Here is a 19,165-nt window from a genome sequence, read left to right as displayed (position 1 = left end):
GGGCGTGCCAGGGCTTCCAGCCTCTGCAAACGAACTCCAGACGCATGCGCCCCCTTGTGCATCTGGCTAACGTGGGATCTGGGGAACTGAGCCTCGAACCGGGGTCCTTAGGCTTCACAGGCAAGCGCTTAACTGCTAAGCCATCTCTCCAGCCCAAGAGTGCCACTTTTAACTCCATTTGAGAGAGAGAGAATTGGATGCCAGGGCCTCAGCCACTGAAACTGAACGCCAGACGCTTGCGCCACCTAGTGGGCATGTGCGACATTGCACTTGCCTCACCTTTGTGTGTCTGGCTTAGGTGGGATCTGGAGAGTCGAACATGGGTCCTTAGGCTTCACAGGCAAGCGCCTTATCTGCTAAGCCATCTCTTCTACTCTAGAGTAAGAGGTTTCAACTCTGGGGGCCTTTCAATGACTGTGGCAACCCATAGTCCTTTTACATTTCACTTAGAACACGCATGATTCAAATAACATATCCAACCAGCTACCTCCAGACTGGCAAAGATTGTATGACTCAACTCCCTCCCACCCCAAGAAAGACGATAATATATCCCACAAGAAGTTATGAACAAGAATGTCCCTGGTAGTAGTTTTCACACTATCCCTACTCTGGAAACAAGGCCAATGTCCATTGGCTGGAGAGTGGATTAACTGTGGTGCGTCCAATATCATGCATCAGTAAGACACATGTGTGTGGGTGAATCTCAGAGAAACTAAGCTGTGTGAAAGACAGATACTGTGTGCGTGGATAATCTCACTTCCGTGAACTTATAGAAAAATGGATGATGCTAGAAGTGAGGCTGCAATGGCCTCAGAAAGTACTGGGGTACGAGTCGTGGGTGTGTAGAGGGCACTTGTTAAAGGGACTATATATATCTAATATCTATAGACATTCTCTATCTGGATCGGGGGCGGTGACAGAGTTCATTCATGTTTAAAACGAGTGCATCTGACTGTACGTAAGTCCAGCTGCTGCAGTGCTTGATGGGAGAAAGACTTTGCATGTCTCTCTGAGGCTCGTCTGAAATTCCACATAGATAGCACCACCCAAAGCACTCGAAACGGCCCCAACGGCTCAGGCTTGGGGCCTCCCGCTGAGCTGGTCTAGCGGGGACTGTCCTGGGAGCTGAACAAGACAGCACCAAGTCGGCCCCGGGTTCTGTTCCCATGATCAGGCAAAAGGGGGCAGCAGGAAGCTCTGTTGGGCGGGGGGCAGCTGGGTTGCTTGGAGGTGCAGCTCCTGTCTGAGGGAGGGCTGCAAATGTGCTCCGGGCCTCCAAGAGAGTCTTCAGCAACTTGGTGAAATTATTCTCCGGCTCTCTGGCTTTTTAGAGTCACAGATCAACTACAGACAGAGCTTCCTGCGTCCCAGGCGGTGCTGGAGGGGAAGCAGGGGCCACTCAGGATCGTCACTCTGGCCTCGACCTCCCGCCCTGCCTGCATGCTGTGTGTGCAGAGGGAAGAGGCAGTTTTGTACAAAGCCAACATCTCCTATACTTCAGGGTCTTCCCACATGGGAAACCTACCCCTGACCCTCCCTTGTCCTCTCCCATCCCTTTTCCAAGATGGCTTCTTCCATAGTCAGCTATCTGCCTGTTAGCAGCCTGACATACTCCCTCCAAGGCCGACAGAATGGGGACTGTGGCCGGTTAGTTGGCTGGGTGAGGGAGCAACCAGCAGGGCACACAGTGGGGTGGCAACCAAATTTGCTGACTGCACAGATTCTGTGTCTATTACTCAAATATATGAAAGTCAAGCGAATAGATAAGCAAATAAGAAACTTCCCCACTCTGGTTCCTCCAAGTTTACAAGTTCAGTGCAAACGCCCAAGAATTAGCCCTGGCAACCCATTCTCTGTTCCTCTTGGCTCTGTGGAGCTGAGCTGAAGCTGTTTGTCACAAAACTGTCAACAACCTAGATGATAACACCCCTTCTTGTCCCAGCACCACCGCTGCCCGTGGTCAGAACAGGAGGAGAGAAGGTTTGCGGGGCAGACTAGGAAAACACCGCGTGGGTCACTGGGTTCTCTCAAACACGCACTCTTACAGGCAGCGCAAACTGCAGAGCTGATGGGGAGAAATGAGAAATGAGCCACTTGGGAACATAAAACGAAGAGGGCCGGACATGTATGCTGACTTGGAAAGTCATCTAGCACAGTGTTCAGAAAGACAGATTACCTGTGAGCATGCCCAGACTGTGGCCCAGAACCTCAAAGCTCACAGTGGAAATCACTGGAAGGGGGTGGGCTGGAGAGATGCCTTAGCGGTTAGGGCGTTTGCTTGCAAAGCCAAAGGACCCAGGTTCGAGGTTCGATTCCCCAGGACCCACGTAAGCCAGATGCACAAGGGGGCACATGCATTTGGAATTTGTTCATAGTGGCTGGTGGCCCTCGTACACCCATTCTCTCTCTCTCTCTCTTTCTCTCTCTCAAATAAATAAAATTAAAAAATTAAAAAAAAAAAAAGAAAATCATTGAAAGGAACAAAAACAATCCCATCCAGCACTCACCTGACACCCAGCTTGTCAAGGGGCTGTTGGTACTGTCACCAGACTTGATAACATCTGTAGGAGGGTTCCCTGAAGGATCTCAACACCAGCCAGAAATGGTAACCTTCTACTGTTTTGGGGCCCCTAGACATCTGCTGAATAGCCCACAGAATGGTCCTCACATCCTGCCCACAGGCCGGTGGTCCCCACACTGCTGGCTGTCCAGAGACAGGCCATTCGGACAGGACTGGGCAAAGATCAAAGCGAACAGTCACAGGCCTCAGCAACCCCACTTCCTGTCCTTCAACTGTGAGAGCCTCACCTTGGACGTGGAGCCAATTTCCTGCCCAATTACTCAGTAAAGTGAAATCGATAAAGGAGGGCTCCACGTGAAGAATGCTGTTCTACATGAATGGCCACTTTTCAGTTGCTCCCTCATTTAATACGAGGACGCGGGCTCTCCTGGGCTCTTGAACACTTTCTGCATCGGTCTCTGGGGAGACGAACAAGTGCTCTTCTGCTTTTAGTTTTCGGCTGAGTAAGTCATAGAATAAAAACAACCTCATTCTACACGGGCTTTCTGAGGGATGGGCCCCGGAGTGTGAGAACTGGGGCCATCTGGAGCTAAATGCCTTTGGAAATCTATCCTATTTAGTGTGGCATAGCAAAAGGACTCGGGAGCTGTGTGCCAAACCACAAGGGGACACCACGCTGGAAAGGCCACAGCAAGGGCCCAAGTGCTGACTGGTGGCTCCCCACGATGCTAACTTTAAGATTTGAGTGCACACCCCAGGATCCTTTGAATACCTTGTGTGTGTGGCATCTGCAGATGCGAAAGTCCACGAGGAGGTTCCTCTGGTTCAATGCTGGGGTGAGGGCTCCGGAGCCCAGAACAGGAGGGAGGGCCTGGCTTGCCTGCCTCACCATTTTGCCAGGATACCAAGGGGCAGGCAAAGGGAGTTGGGGCAATCTGGGCTGAATGTCCTTCCTGCTGGAGCGTGCAGGAAGGCCTGGCCTACTCGTTCCATTTCCCCAGCATTCCAGGCTCTTCCCAGCAGCTGGGGCTCTGCTTGCCTAGCCACGGGGACAGGCATTACCCAAGAAAGGACATGGGATTCCCGTAGCGGACCACTGGTGCCTGGAGAGACAGCCTTCCGTGGTATTCCAGGTGGTCAGTTAGAAGCAGAAAGGAAAAACCACACACAGAAGAAAACTAGAAGGTCCGTGGGATAAAAACAGCGAGGGAGGGCTGGAGAGATGGCTTAGCGGTTAAGCGCTTGTCTGTGAAGCCTAAGGACCCTGGTTCGAGGCTTGATTCCCCAGGACCCACGTTTGCCAGATGCACAAGGGGACTCTCTTGCTCTCTCTTTCTCTCTCTCTCAATGTTGCTCTCAAATAAATAAATAAATATAACAAAAAAATTAAAAAAAAAAAAGTGTTTACGCTTCATACCCTACGTCCTGCTTTCCCACTCTTATCCCTAGCCTGGTGCCAACTGTTTGCTCAGAGCACAGGTACGGGCTTGCAGTCCCACGGGGGAGCCAGACACAGCCCCTCCCAAGCTGGGTCCTCCCAAGGATACGTTTGGTCCCTCCCTAATGGGGTCTGTGGAGTTGCAAGTTTGGACATGCCATCTCAGAGTGACAGCCCCCCCAACTGGAGCCGGGAAGCTTTCTTGTCCACTAACAGTACGCCTCTCCCAGCCCCCTCCCAGCAGAAGAGGCATTTACAGGTGCCCAGCCTGTTGGACAGCAAGCCCTTCTGAAAGTAGCCCCCGCCAGGGAACGCTCCAACAGATGCCACAGGCAAGTCCCTCACACCACACACGAAGGTGGGCGAGCTAACTGCTGGACGAGAAGCAGGTCAGCGGCCTTCGGATGCTACTCACCATGTACGAAGGAAAGATCAGAACTCGCTTGTGCTTGCCACAAGGCCACTGGGGGTCATCCAAGAGATTTGGGTCATAATCCATAAAGTCTCCCAGGTCATTCCCTGAAGAGCACATGCAAAATGGTAATTAGGGGCCCTGGGCCCTCGGAGGCAGAGGCTGCGGGGAAAATACTGATGAGTGCAGTCACTGAAGACGGAGTTGCTTCAGAACACTGGCTCGGAATCACGTCACCGAGGCTGCCTTTCGGGGGGCATCTCTGCAGGGCACAGGGGTAATATCCTCCCGCAACAGAATTTGGAAAATTACTACTCTTCTTACTTTTTTTTTTCCATCTTAGCAAATTATGTATACATTTCCCCGATCCAAAAGAACCCCTTTCAGCACTCGGGAGGCAGAGGTAGGAGGATCGCCATGAGTTCAAGGCCACCCTGAGACTCCATAGTAAATTCCAGGTCAGCCTGGGCCAGAGTGAAACCCTATCTCGAAACCCCCCCCCCAAAAAAAAAAGTTAAGAAATTAAAAAGAACAGAAGACTTCATGTGGCACATGACGTGCAGAGAACATGTCACATCTCACAGGTGACAGGAAGTGTTCCCAAAAAGCCTTGTTTTCTAAACGGGCCACACGCAGCCATGCCAACCCAAGAGCATAACTTCTGGGCGAGACCCTGGTGTGTGAATGAAGGCGCGGGCCAGAGCAGACAGCGGCGCGCACAGCTGCATGTGACCCACGGGCGACTGTGACGTTAGGACCAAGGCTGGCTGACCTAGAGAACTGCCCATTCCCCCTGGAACTTCTCTGAGAACAGAAGCAAAGCTGCTTCCTATGGGGTTGTCACCCACCCTCATGCCTACATGTGGGCGAGGCTGGAATATGCAAACCTTCCTTCAGGAGCCAGCTTGGCTCACACACTACCTGCAGTGGAAATTCTCACCCTGTCCTGCACCCCAGGGCCCAATTATCTGGAAAAACACAGACGCCTGGGCCCAGAACCATGACACGGTACACTGGAACCAGGTGGATGAGAATCTGAGAAACAGCACCTTTTGAAACAGCACCTTGGGAGAGCCAGGCTGTCTGCCTGGTGTGTGTGTGTGTGTGTGTGTGAGGGGGCCTTGGCTTCCTTTAGGCTGGCAGGACCCTGCAGGGTTGGCAAATGAAACATTTGATAGACAGCTGGCCATCTGGGATGTGCCGGGAACCTACGTGGCTTCTCCCAAAGTCAGCTCGCCCGTGGGTGTGGCTCCACGGCCTCCAGTCCACACAGAAGGAGAGATCCCTTTCGCAAAAGGAGGCGCCTCCCACCCTAGGCATGAGACCCGCTGAGCCCACGTTACCTGCGTCCAGGCTCCCTTGGGTGCTACCGGTCCGGCCTATGGAGAGGCTGCGGTGGCTCAGGTTACGGAACTGGGAGAAGGAAGAGGTGGATTCTATGGTATTTCTCCGGGCTCCAAAGGCATTTGTGGGTAGCAGAAATTGGGTGTAAGAAACTGTCTAGAAAGGGGAGACAAAACCAGACCAGTGGTTAATTGCCAGATGAGGCCAGGTGTGCATTCTGGCCCAGCTCGGCTGCTACCCCAAATTCCGGTCTACTTTTCAAAAGTGTGCAATTCTGAAATTCAATAAGATTTGGAAAATACAACTTGTTTTGGTACTTGCTTGGGTCAAATGTGTGCTGGTTCTCTGCAGCACCCCCCCCACCTGAATGGACTCCAGGCTACGTAAAATCATTGGACCCCACTTGGTAGAACTCTTCCTGTTTTATGCAAAAAAACAAAAAATGTTCACATGTAGGAGGACAAGGTACTGTCTCAGGGGGTGCTAGGGTACTGGGTCATACACCAGGCATGTGTTGTCCTGAGTCATATAATCCACGAAGGAACAGAGTTCTAGAACACACCGGGCCCAGGCATCTCTGAAGGCGGCTGTGTGGGCACAACCCCCTTCCTCTTCCTCCTCCCTCATTCCTGGGTGAGAGAGCAAGCCACTGCATCTCTTTTCACTTGTCCTAAGAACACATTGTGCTCACGGCCCCCACCTCCAGCCTGACCTCAGGGATCATGTCAGTTAGTCAGAAACAAGCAGTGACGAGCCGCTCTGCGGGCGTGAGGATGGCTCCCCTTGGGCCACAGCGTGCTGAGACGGTTTCCGGGGGGCACGCGGGCTTTTGGCGGTAACTGGCACAAGAGGCCAAGCTCATTTTTCAAACTATTTCCTAGACTTCAACTTAGCAGCTCATGTACTGTGGACAGCTGTTACTGTATGAGGCTGCTCTCTGTGTGTGTGTGTGTGTGTGTGTGTGTGTGTGTGTGTGTGTGTGTAAATATCAGGCCATCAGCCTACAGACATTCACACGTGCTGGGAATTCCCACATGGTCGCCACTTAATCGCTGGCTCCGTGGGTTTCTGTCTCCACTGGGGCAGGCTGGGGCCACAAGCCCTGGATGCTGTACCTCCCTTACTTTCCCCTACTGCAAGGGACTCTCACGATCTAGCTCTTGCCCCTGCTTCCTGACCCTGTATGGTCTGCAAAATCTCCGCGCCCTGGAAGCCAGGCAGCCTTCCTTACCTTCCCATCAGCGCCCAGCTCCACGCCTTCCAGCCCAATCACCTCCTTCAAGCTCATGGCGCCTGCTGACTGCCTCCCTCCATCCAACTTCACATCCCTGGGGAAGACAAGCCACAGGAAAAAATGCTTTTGTGTGCTCCCCAAAGAGTGACATTAACACTGTGCACTGAACGAGACAATACAGTCAACACTGACAAAATGACCCAGTGGAGCCTGGTAGGGGGAATGGCCCCTTGTGTTTCCTTTGGTGTGTGTGTGGGGGGGGGGACTTATCAGTTCTGGGGACAGCCTCTAGTTTGTTACATTCACATTCATGGAAATGACATCTTTAAAAAAATTTTTTTGGTTTATTTTATTTATTTATTTACTTATTTGAGAGTGATAGACAGAGAGAGAAAGAGGCAGAGAGAGAGAGAGAGAGAGAGAGAGAATGGGTGCTCCAGGGCTTCCAGCCACTGCAAACGAACTCCAGACATGTGCACCCCCTTGTGCATCTGGCTAACGTGGGTCCTGGGGAACTGAGCCTCGAACCAGGGTCCTTAGGCTTCACAGGCAAGCGCTTAACCACTAAGCCATTTCTCCAGCCCGGAAATGACATCTAAGTGAATAGAAACAGTGAAGTTGGGCTGAGGAGCCCTTGGTTAAGTATATCCCTCCCTCCTCACCCATGTTCTTAAGAGATGGCCAGTCACTGAGAAGCCAGGGGACATTTCCCAAGTGGTCTCTGGTCTCTGGCTGTGGCACTGGGTTCATTTTGAAGTTGTTGAGATCGACTCTCTGTCAACGTCCTGAGCAGTGCCCAGGCTCTTGATGGTAATGAAGGTAGGTAGATCACCACTACAGTTAGCCCAGCCACCTCGAATGAGCCTCAGTTATGGTAACATGCATTCCTACAGCACAATTTCCAAAGCCTTTCAGCCGTCACGTTGGGTTCTTACAGATGACTCTATGAAATAGACATGATTGAGGACAGGAGAAATGGCTTAATGGGTAAGACAAACATTACTATTTAAGTTTTTATTTTATTATTATAGATGGGGGGTGGAGAATATGAATGGGCACAACATGGCCTCTAGCCACTGCAAACGAACTCCAGACACATGTACTACCTTGTGTATCTGGCTTATGTGGGACCTGGAGAATCGAACCTGGGTGCTTAGGATTTGTAAGAAGCACCTTACTTGCTAAGCCATTACTATTAACCAATGTTACAGAAGAAGAAACTGAGCCCCATAGGGAATGGCTTGCCAAGGATACCCAGACAGCAGGTTGTAGGAACTTGGAGATGCTTGATAGGCTTACAAAGACAGCAATTAAGAATGCAAATGGGGGACTGGAGAGATGACTTAGTAGTTAAGGTGCTTGCCTGAGAAGCCTAAGGACCCATGTTCAGTTCTCTAAGATCCCACCTTAGCCTGATGCACAAAGGTGAGGCAAGCACAATGTCGCACATGCCCACTAGGTGCCTGGAGTTTGATTGCAGGGGCTGAGGTCCTGGTACATCAATTCTCTCTCTCTCAAACAAATAATAAATAAAAATAAAGAACCGAAGAGATTGCTTAGCAGTTAAGGTGCTTGCCTGCAGAGCCTAAGAACCCAGGTTCTACTCTCCAGATCCCACATAAGCCAGATGCACAAGGTGAGGCAAGTGCAAGGCTGTACATGCCCACTAGGTGGCGCGAGCATTTGGAGTGCAATTTCAGTGGCTGAGGCCCTTGCATGCCAATTCTCTCTTTCTAAAATTAAAACACACACACACACACACACACACACACACACACACGGAGATGAGGCTGAAGAGATGGCTCAACAGTTAAGGCACTTGCCTGCAAAGCCAAAGGATCCAGGTTTGATTCCCCAGGACCCATGTAAGCCACATGCACAAGGTGGTGCAAGTGTCTGGAGTTTGTTTGCAGTGGCTAGAGGTCTTGGCATGCCTACTTTCCCTATCTGCCTCTCTCTTAAGGAAATAGTAAGATTTCAAAGAAGGTATAGAATGTGAGACTTCTGTCACCTCCCCTTTTCATTTGTCTTCAGTTTTCTCAGCCTCACCACGTCCCTGGGTCAGCCCGGCCCCAGCCGGCTGTGCACTCGCTGACGGAAGTGCATGACCCAGTGGACAGACCCAAGCTAGCCGTGCTTCTTCCCACAATCCCCTTCCTGGGGCTTTGCCCCAGGGAAATGCAGGCATCACAAAACATATGCTTTGTGTACTCTATATAAAGGCCGACAGTCTGTTCTGTGAGCTGACCCTGAAACTCTATTTAAAGCCTCAAGAACCTTGGGGGACACTTGGGAGACAGAGACCAGGCCAGGCTCCACCTCACTTACCAACAGGAATCGACCTCTGGAGAACTCACAGGACTTGCCGGAGTCAGATCTTCCCACTTACTTCTAGTTTCTAAATGGCCATGGCCAAGATGACTCAGAAAATAATAGTAAAGTAAGGATGAAGTGTGCCTAGGATCCCATATGGCCCAGGGCAGACTAGCTCTGTCCAACAGAGCTCTCCCATGTTGAAGGTGCTCTTTATCTGCACAACCCCACACAGTGGTCACTGGTCACATGTGGTAACTGAGCCCTTGCAATGTGGCAAACTGTACAAGGAACTCCATGTTTAATTATATGCATTTTTAAAAAAAATTTTCTTTATTTATTTGAGAGTGACAGACAGAGAAGGAGGCAGAGAGAGAGAGAGGGAAAGGGAGAGAGAGAGGATGGACGCGCCAGGGCTTCCAGCCACTGCAAACGAAATCCAGACGCCTGCGACCCCTTGTGCATCTGGCTAACGTGGGTCCTGGGGAATCGAGCCTCGAACCGGGGCCCTTAGGCTTCACAGGCAAGCGCTTAACCGCTAAGCCGTCCCTCCAGCCCTAATTATATGCATTTTAATTTATTTTTTAGCTTACTTATGAGAGAGAAAGAGAAAAGACACATCAGGAACTCCAGATGCATGCACCACCTTGTGCATCTGGCTTACATGGGTCCTGGGGAATCAAACCTGGGTCCTTAGGCTTCACAAGCAAGGGCCTTAACTGCTAAAAGCCATCTCTCCAGCCCCTATAGGCATTTTTATTTTTTAAAATATATTTTTATTTATTTACTTATGAGAGGGGAGGGGAGGAGAGGGAGAAAACGGGCGCGCCAGGGTCACGTGAGGGTGAGGGACGGCAGGGTGTTGGCAGTACGAGGGAACCTGACTAGCATATGTTCCCCCAGGTCCCCGGCATTACAGAAACCCTCAGGTTCCTCTTCACAGTCTGAGAGCCGAAAGGAAAGATGCCCAGGATGATTAAATTTGAGTTTCCTCTCGGCCTTGCGTGTGTTGCCAGTGGGGGAATGCAACAGTAGATTAAAAGAAGTCATCCGGACATGGTGGCACACACCTTTAATCCCAGCACTTGGGAGACAGAGGTAGGAGGATCGCCGTGAGACTCCATAGTGAATTCCGGGTCAGCTGGGGCTATAGTGAGACCCTACCTCAAAAAAAAAAAAAATATATATATATATATATATATATATATAAAATAAAAGTAGTACAGTCACTTTTGGTTAGAGAAGCTTCTGTTTTCACTGGGGTGATACAAAACTCATCCAGGTTTCAGGAAGAAAGGACAGTGGAGCATTCAGCATTTTTCTCACACCTTCTAAGGCTTGGGATCATTGTGGAAGAGGTGGTGGAAAAAACATAAGAGCCTAAGGAAGGGGAGGGCAGCTTATAATACTGTCTTCCACGCACAAAGTGGTCTTGATATACATGACCTCACACTAGCGGATGCTACCTCCACGAGACCTGCATACGGAAGGGGAAAATGATGACATTGAAATAGAAGAGAGGCTAGTTGGAAAGAAGGAATTCAATGGGGCGGGAGGATTGGGAAGGGGAAAAGGGAGGAAGATGGGAGAGAGGATTACAATCGTGCAGCATTGTTGTTATTTATGGAAGCTGTCAACAGACGGCACACTTGTATTGGTAACATTGAAACGTCAACAATTTCACTGACACAGTACATGACAGCCACTCCAGAACACGGATGGCGACATGGTGGTTGGGAACACACATCTGTACACTCCCTGGACTCAGGGAGAAGTTGTCACTGGCTTTGGGGTTGCCACCTTGGTGGGTTTGAGTAATCCCGTATAGACATGTCACAGAAAACAGTTCGTTACATCACTCCTATTGGGTGTGTCAGCCTCTTTACCCAGCTGCTGAATTTCTATATATAGTCAGGGTGTTGGGACCCAAAAACTGTAGAGGGGCTGACTGTGGTGGTTTGAGTCAGGTGTCCCCCATAAGCTTAGGAGTGCTGAATGCTAGGTGCCCAGCTGATGGAGATTTGGGAATTAACGTCTCCTGGAGGCGGTGTATTGTTGGGGGCGGGCTTATGGGTGTTATAGCCAGTTTCCCCTTGCCAGTGTTGGGCACACTCCCATTGCTATTGTCCACTGTATGTGGGTCAGGGGTTGGTGTTCACCCTCTGCTCATGCCATCGTTTTCCCTTGCCATCGCGGAGCTTCCCCTTGAGCCTGTAAGCCAATATAAACCTTTTTCCTCCCCACCCCCACCACAAGCTGCTCTTGGTCAGGTGATTTCTGCCAGCAATGCAAACCTGACTGACCATTTTCTCTGGGCTGGATTTTTCTTCCTATGCTCTGAAAAATGTTGCCCAAACCTGATAAAGCATGAATGATAGAAAACTGCCCTTTGGGGGGGCCATATTTGACCTATCTAATAAGAGCAGTTTTACATCAGGCTCCCCCGTATTCTGGGCAACTGTCCTGGCCTTGTGTGTGGGTGCAGAGAAAGCAGGAAAGCCATGGGTACGGCTGTCTGCCCTTCAGCAAACTGAAGAGCTGGGGTCGCTTACCGAAAGGCACGGTACAGACTCACTCAAAAAGGATCTTTTTTTTTTTTTTTTAAGTTTTTTGTTTTGATTTATTTGAGAGCGACAAAGAGAGAAAGAGACAGACAGAGAGAGACAAAATGGGCGCGCCAGGGCCTCCAGCCACTGCAAACGAACCCCAGATGCATGTGCCCCCTTGTGCATCTGGCTAACGTGGGTCCTGGGGAATCGAGCCTCAAACTGGGGTCCTTAGGCTTCACAGGCAAGCCCTTAACCACTAAGCCATCTCTCCAGCCCTCAAAAAGCCTAGAAGATTCCTTATTTCCCAGATATATAGAGAGAGTTCAAATATTAATTGACTTATGTGCCATCTTTTTTTTTAATTTTTTTTTTTTACTTTTTTGGCTTTCCGAGGTAGGGTCTCGCTCAAGCCCAGGCTGACCTGGACTTCACTATGTAGTCTCAGGGTGGCCTCGAACTCATGGCGATCCTCCTACCTCTGTCTCCCTGAGTGCTGGGATTAAAGGCGCGCGCCACCACGGCTGGCTTCCATCTTCTTTTAAACGTGGAAGATGCAAGTCCAAATACCGTTTAAGGAGATTGTCTGAAATCACGTGTATTAAGGCTTCAGTGCCAAGGTTGCATCCGGAGGGAAACACAGTCCCTCGGGGGTCACAGGAGGAAAGTCTCACTTCCACAGAGGCTGGGCAGAACCGCTGAGGAGGAGCCAAGGGCAACGTGAGGGTCCGACTCCCCTCTCTCCCAGCTCTGGGACCTTGGCTTAGACTTATTTTCCCACACGAGCTCAGTTCTCGTTCTGTACAAGTTTGTTAGGTTTTGCAACAAGTATATTTTGGAAATCTAGCCCAAGGATTTATTTTCATTAAAACAAAACTGGTGCTTGCCTACAAAGCCTAAGGACCCGAGTTAGATTCCCCGGTACCCACGTAAAGCCAAATGCACAAGGTGGCGCATGGGTCTGGAATTTGTTTGCAGTGGCTAGAGGCCCTGGTGCACCCATTCTTTCTCTCTTAAATAAATAAATAAATATTATTTAAAAAACCTATTGGGGTTGGGGAAATAGCATAGCGGTTAAGGTGTTTGTCTATGAAACCCAAGGACCCCAGTTCAATTCCCCAGGACCCATGTAAGCCAGATGCACAAGGGGGCGTATGCATCTGGAGTTTTCAGTGGCTGGAGGCCCTGGCATGCCCATTCTTTCTCTCTCTGCTTCTTCCTCTCTCTCTCAAATGTTTAAAAAATATATTTAAAAAAAAAGCTATTGTGCTGGAGAGATGGCTTAGCGGTTAAGCGCTTGCCTGTGAAGCCTAAGGACCCCGGTTTGAGGCTCGGTTCCCCAGGTCCCACGTTAGCCAGATGCACAAGGGGGCGCACGCGTCTGGAGTTCGTTTGCAGAGGCTGGAAGCCCTGGCGCGCCCATTCTCTCTCTCTCCTTCCATCTGTCTTTCTCTCTATGTCTGTCGCTCTCAAATAAATAAATAAAAAAATGAACAAAAAAAATTTTTTAAAAAGCTTTTGGAATCTGGTTAATGTGGGAATTAGAAGGACTGGAGAGGGAACAGGGAAGAGGCTCACAAAAGATGGGGAAACTAAAACAGAAGATGAAAGTTCTTTTGGAGAGACAGCCAAGTAGTAGTTATTTCCTTAAGGAAGGAGTGGAAACGCAAGCTGGTTCACTTCAGACATGTAGCATCTTTACAAGACAGGACCCAGTTCCCTCACTGCTGTGCAACTTGAAAGCCTACGACTCCACGGGAGGAAAGCCTGGATGTCTGTCTTAGACTTGGACTCTAGGGCACAAAGCAAACGTGTGTGATTCTGCCAATCTAGACATCAGCGTACCCAAGTGGATCACCTACTGTCAACTAACCATTAAATGGCCAACTCCTAACTTCATCTTCTGTAAAAAGACAAGCTGATTTTTCATTTCCTCTCAGAGGCTCACTAGCAAAGGTCCAGCTGGCTGCGCACTGGGCCGTTAATGCACAGAATGAATCTCGATGGGGAAAACAAGATTCCCTATTAGATAAGAAGTTCAAGGCCCTTCCCTTGGGAAGCATGATCAGTGAACCAAGATTACACTTTTAAAAAATATGATTGAAGCCGGGTGGGGTGGTGCATGCCTTTAATCCCAGCAGAGGTAGGGGGGTTGCCGTGAGTTCAAGGCCACCCTGAGACTACATAGTGAATTCCAGGTCAGAGTGAGACCCTACCTTGAAAACCAAAAAACAAAACAAACAAAAAAAAAAGTGTTTGCCTAATTTAAAAATTTTGCTTTGTCAGATGCATTTATAAACCACTTGAAGAATGGAGAAAAAAATGATTACACTTACATCTGGGAAACAGATGGAAAAAATGTGTGTGTGATGCAATTAATTACCTTTTATGACTTTCTGTTTCCAAGATGAGGCTTCTAGCTGCTAACCGTGACCACTTCTCTGACAGTACCCTAAGCTTAGGCTCAGGCAACCCAGCTGAGAGCTCCACTGAGCACTTGCTCTTTAAAGGACAATAGCTCAAACACTTTGATGTGTAAATAATTTAAGAGCCAATTAAACATTAACGGGATTTCTAGATCCTTCAAAAAGAATGGGAAGAGACTGACAGAAAACAAAGCTTGAAACTTGGATTCAGAAAGGAAACCGTACTTGTGAACGAATTTTAATTAACAGATTACACACCTACCAGAACTCCAGGACCCAAGCATTTCACTTTGGCTGAAGAAATCCCATCTGCTGCCTGTTATTATTTGGGTTCAGGATGTCTCCCCAAAGGCCATGTTAAGGATTTGCTCCCTGGTCTATTGAAGGGTGGGGGAGCTTTTGGGAGGTGGGGTATTGTGGGAGGTCTTAGGTCAAGACGCGTGGCCTGGAATGAGATACTGGGGAACCTCAGCCCTTCCTCATCTTTCTCTTTTTTTTTGGCGGGGGGAGTCCCAGTCCTGGAGTCTCAGTTGGTCCAGCACGTGCTCCTACTATTGATGCTGTGCTCCACAGGCTCAAAAGCAATGTGGCCTGAAACTTGTAAGAACAGAAGCAAGAATGCCTTATTCTAAGCTCTTCATCTCTGGCTGGCTGTTACCGCGACAGAGTGCCAACAGTCCTTCAGCTACGGAGCAGCCGGCACCCCTCCGATCAGGCGTGCTTGCTTGTAGGGAAGCAATGAGATCACCAAAGTTCAGTCAACGAACAAGGCTTACAGCTGATGGATAACAAGTGACACAAGTTGAGAAGATCCTGACCCCTCAGACTCAGCCCTTCATGGACAAGCCGTCCCTCACGAGGGCCTCTAACTGGGCTCAGGTGAAGGGGGTCTCAGTGGAGCTTACATCGAAATCTCTGTCTAAAGGCAGCGCCTATAAACAGCCTGATAATGGCGTGATTCACACATGAGATCATTCCAGAATGGGTCTGTGTGTGGGAATATGCTTGGTGCGAGGAAAGAAACACCGTTTATGAATGCGTACTTTTCCACAACTAAAAGAGAGGTTTCTGGAGGAAGGGGGTTTGGGACCAGGGCCAGGCAGGGCACACTTAAAGTTTGAAGGCTAAGAATAGAGGAAACTGTTCTCTGGGTCACAAAATGATCACCCAAGCAGATGATGTCATCCGAATGCCCCAATGCCAAAAGCTGAGGACGTAAACAAGCACGTGGGTGCTGTTGGCAATTCAGGATCCCGCCCCCTCCGCAACACCTGCGGGGTAGATCTACAGGTTTGTAGATAACCTAGCCATTATCCTTCAAGCAAGGATTGTATTCCAAAGGGGCCCGTGCCCACGCAGGGCATCACAGCAACTGTTTTTTTTTTTTTGCCAGAATCATCCTACGAGGGTACTTCACAAGGCCCCCGCCTCCCCCATCACAATAAACCTTGCTATTCCTGTTTTCTTCTGGTCTCAGGTACAGGCAGAAGGACCACGGGTGCCCACATGTTCCAGGAACGCTTGGCACTGGCATCTGTTCCCTTCGGCACAGGGACAATCTCTCAGTACACTGCCTCTCACTCACCAGTGGCCTGGGGTCCAAAACTTTCTGGGCTGCCAGTCTGAAACCTGGAGTGGAGTGCGTTTTCTTGTGGGTGCCATGGCCTAAGTGGAGATTAGCCCTCATGATACCCTTTCAGCCTCTAGAGAAATGGAACCAGCCGCAGAGTATAAGCAAGAGCTCTAGCCAAACAGAAGCAAAAGGAGAAGTGAGTCAGTCTTGCTTTTCTGGTTTGGGGGCTGACCCTCAGTAATAACTTCAAGGTCACGTTCTGCATTACTGTACCTTCCACAATGAACCTCCTAACCCTTTCTCTAGACTCTAGGATTTCTCCCAAGCTGTTCCAGTTTTCACATTTCCCCCGCCTTTTCTAGATGGCAACCCACAAATCCTTTGTAGCACACACATTAGCCGCTCCTGGTCCCACGATGAGGACAGGACGCAGCAGCCTAGAAGGTGGGCGAGAGGAGAGTGGTCCCCGGTGGGGTGCTGTTTACTAAGTCGGGAAGAGCCCAGGCAGTTGCTTCCAAGTCATTTTATGCACTGGGGAGTCTGTAAGCCAAACCACAACTGCACGCTAAAACAGGGAAAGCAATGACTAGAGGGTATAATGGCCTTGGCACCTGTGCTCTGAAAAGAGGAGCTGGTTTAAGACTGGGACCCTTCCAGAAAACGGTACGATTTACAAGTCTCATCTGAGAAGTGTTTACAGGGACGGGAAGGTTTGGTTACAGTTGCAGTGCAGAAGATGGCCTGCATCTGCTCTCCTTCCCTGTGATGGGAGTCACAACACACTACGACAGGCAGAGTCTGGCAAGAAAGATGACAATACCCTTCGTCACGTTCCATACAAATCCACGCACTGGGGGGAGGAGGGAGGCGGGAAGAAAGCTGACCAAAAACTGTTGTAGCTGGCTTTGTTGATGAGGTGAGACTCAGCTAACTTTCTACCTTACTGTTGAGACAGAGTCTCACTCTATAGCCCGGGGTGGTCTTGAACTCACTGACGTAGACCAGCCTGGGCTGCAATCTCTGGCAATCAGCCTCACATGTGCTGGGATTACATGTGTGAGGTGTTTTTTTCTAAATTTGATTTAATATGCATCCGAGGGGGAAAAGTTTGTAAAGAACAGATGAAAACAAACTGGAAGATGAACCCATTGTGTTGGGTCAAACCAAAACATTTACTGTGAGCCAGGCAGGAGCAGATCTAGAAACAGCAAGGAAAGAGCTCTGTGACTGGACAGAAATAGATATGCTACTGACATGCACAAGTATCCACCAGTGTGGCTCATGCTCAGAGCTGCCTCATGCAATACCGCATGTGCTACCCGAGGTTGATGTTATCAGCTGTTTTTCTTTTTTAGAGAGAGAGAATTGGCGTGCCAGGGCCTGAGCCATTGCAATCATACTCCAGGCCCTTGCGCCACCTAGTGGGCATATGCAACCTTGCACTTTTCTTACCTTTGTGTGTCTGGCGTACGTGGGATCTGAAGAGTCGAACATGGGTCCTCGGGCTTCGCAGGCAAGTGCCGTAACTACTAAGCTGTCTCTCCAGCCCCGACGTCATCAGTTTTATAGATGAGTAAACAGAGGTAAGGAAGGATCTGCTTGATGGCTAACTATGCCACAGGCTGACTGCTCATCTGCTCTCAGGGGCCCATCAGCACTGATGACAAGGAAGGATAAGGAGTGTGTCTTTCCCAAGCTGGGAAGCTGGGATAGTGTGCTTCCTGGCCCCATCCAGCTTGCCAGAGCAGCATTGTGGCTGGCCACTTATTTGAGTTCTATGTAAACTTGTGATGAAAGAATCTCACTTAGCTTTTGCAGGTCAAAAGTGAGCACTAGAGGACCCTTCTCCAGCTTCGTTCAAGCTCTAAAAGCCTCTCGCTTGCACTGAAGATGCTTACTGCTGAACTCACCATCTTTGGCATTACCCAAATTACCTTCCATTTCAAGCACCTCTAATGAACGACCTTACAGGTCATTCCAGGAGAAGTGACAGCACCCTCATGTCCAGGAAGGGCTTCCCCAAACTTGGAAGTGTGTTTTGTTCATTGAACTCTGCCTATAGTCTGCTGTTGGGGGGGGTGTGCAACCCACTGACCCTTGTAATGATTGGTGGGACTGTGGGTTCACCCCTGCGTAATTTGCAAGGAGAGGACAAAACCCACTGCCAGTCTTCCAACTAAGCAGGCCAGTGAGCTCTGCATCTTCCTAACACATGCAGACAACTAGAGACGGCTGTGCTGGGCTCCACAAAGCACTGGCCAGAGGACTGGAAGAGTGGCCAGGGTGGGTCAAGGCAGGGGCATCACTTTGTCGGAGACAGAAAGAGGTGCTATGATGACAGGATAAAGCTCCCCTTCTCTATGACAGTTTATTAGGAGGGCAGTTTACTAGGAAGGGATCAAGGAGGGTGTGTTGCAGGGGAGGTCTGATTCCAACCAGATGAGGTTGGGATGGAAAACTTCCCTCTTAAATTGTTAAATCCCACCTAGGTATGTCCATTGCTTCATGGGGGGGATTGGTGCACCAGGGCCTAAGCCACTGCAATTGAATTCCAGATGCTTGCACCACCTAGTGGGCATGGGCAACCCTACGTTCGCCTCACCTTTATGCATCTGGCTTACATAGGATCTGGAGAGTTGAACATGGGTCCTTAGACTTCACGGGCAAGCGCGCCTTAACCGCCAAGCCATCTCCCCTGCCCTGTCCATTGCTTTGAGTAGGGCGGGCTATACCCAAGGAAAATTGCTTGTTGACCTGTCTAAAATAGGGCTGTTGAAAGTTTACATTTTGATCTCATTTTAGAGACATTCAGACACCCTGATTTGATAGAGGAGTAGGGAAGCAACTGAGCCCAGACCTGGAAGACACCAAGAAGGCCCAGGCAAAGAGAAGGCAGTGAGTGTGACCTCAGCAAAGGGTGCTCAGGACCCCTGGGCTTAATGCTCAGGGTGTATCTGCAAACAGTAGAGACTATGCACGCACTGTCTGCCCAGGCTAGGTGGCCAACCTGGCCAGAGGGCACAGGTGAGGAGACTTCTCTGGGGTTGACCAGTTGCGCATGGGTGCAGCTTGAGGTCCTCTGTCACTTTAGGCTTAGCAACTTCCACTGTGGGTGTGACAATACCACTTGGAGGTAAGCGGAGCCCTGAGGTCCATGTCAGGTCACCATGTTAGCCCTTCCTTAGGGCCACCTGTTGGGATCCATCATTTCTCTGCTGATGTCCATAAGGACCAAATGCAGGCTAAGGGGGTCTTTGGAGCATGTGCTCTTGGTAAAGTACACTGGCCATATTTGTTGGGACAATGCTATGTTTCGTATAAAGTTAGTAATTTTTAAAAGCCATAAAATATAGCTCTC

General features: G+C 49.7%; 1 protein-coding gene across 2 annotated transcripts in view; it reads right to left on the bottom strand.

The window, feature by feature from the left end:
* Nucleotides 1-19,165, bottom strand: part of Cables1 (Cdk5 and Abl enzyme substrate 1) — a 143,141-nt gene that overhangs the window by 11,751 nt on the left and 112,225 nt on the right. For both annotated transcript variants that reach the window (XM_004654829.2, XM_004654830.2), the window contains 3 exons: nucleotides 6,947-7,043; nucleotides 5,715-5,871; nucleotides 4,375-4,478 (listed from right to left, as the gene is read on the bottom strand). In XM_004654829.2, coding sequence (XP_004654886.2) covers nucleotides 4,375-4,478; nucleotides 5,715-5,871; nucleotides 6,947-7,043 — 358 coding nt within the window. The remainder of the gene's footprint in view (nucleotides 1-4,374; nucleotides 4,479-5,714; nucleotides 5,872-6,946; nucleotides 7,044-19,165) is intronic.

The sequence above is a fragment of the Jaculus jaculus genome, chromosome 15 (assembly GCF_020740685.1).
Source record: "Jaculus jaculus isolate mJacJac1 chromosome 15, mJacJac1.mat.Y.cur, whole genome shotgun sequence".
Classification (NCBI taxonomy): domain Eukaryota; kingdom Metazoa; phylum Chordata; class Mammalia; order Rodentia; family Dipodidae; genus Jaculus; species Jaculus jaculus.
This window is presented reverse-complemented; position numbering and strand designations above follow the sequence as displayed.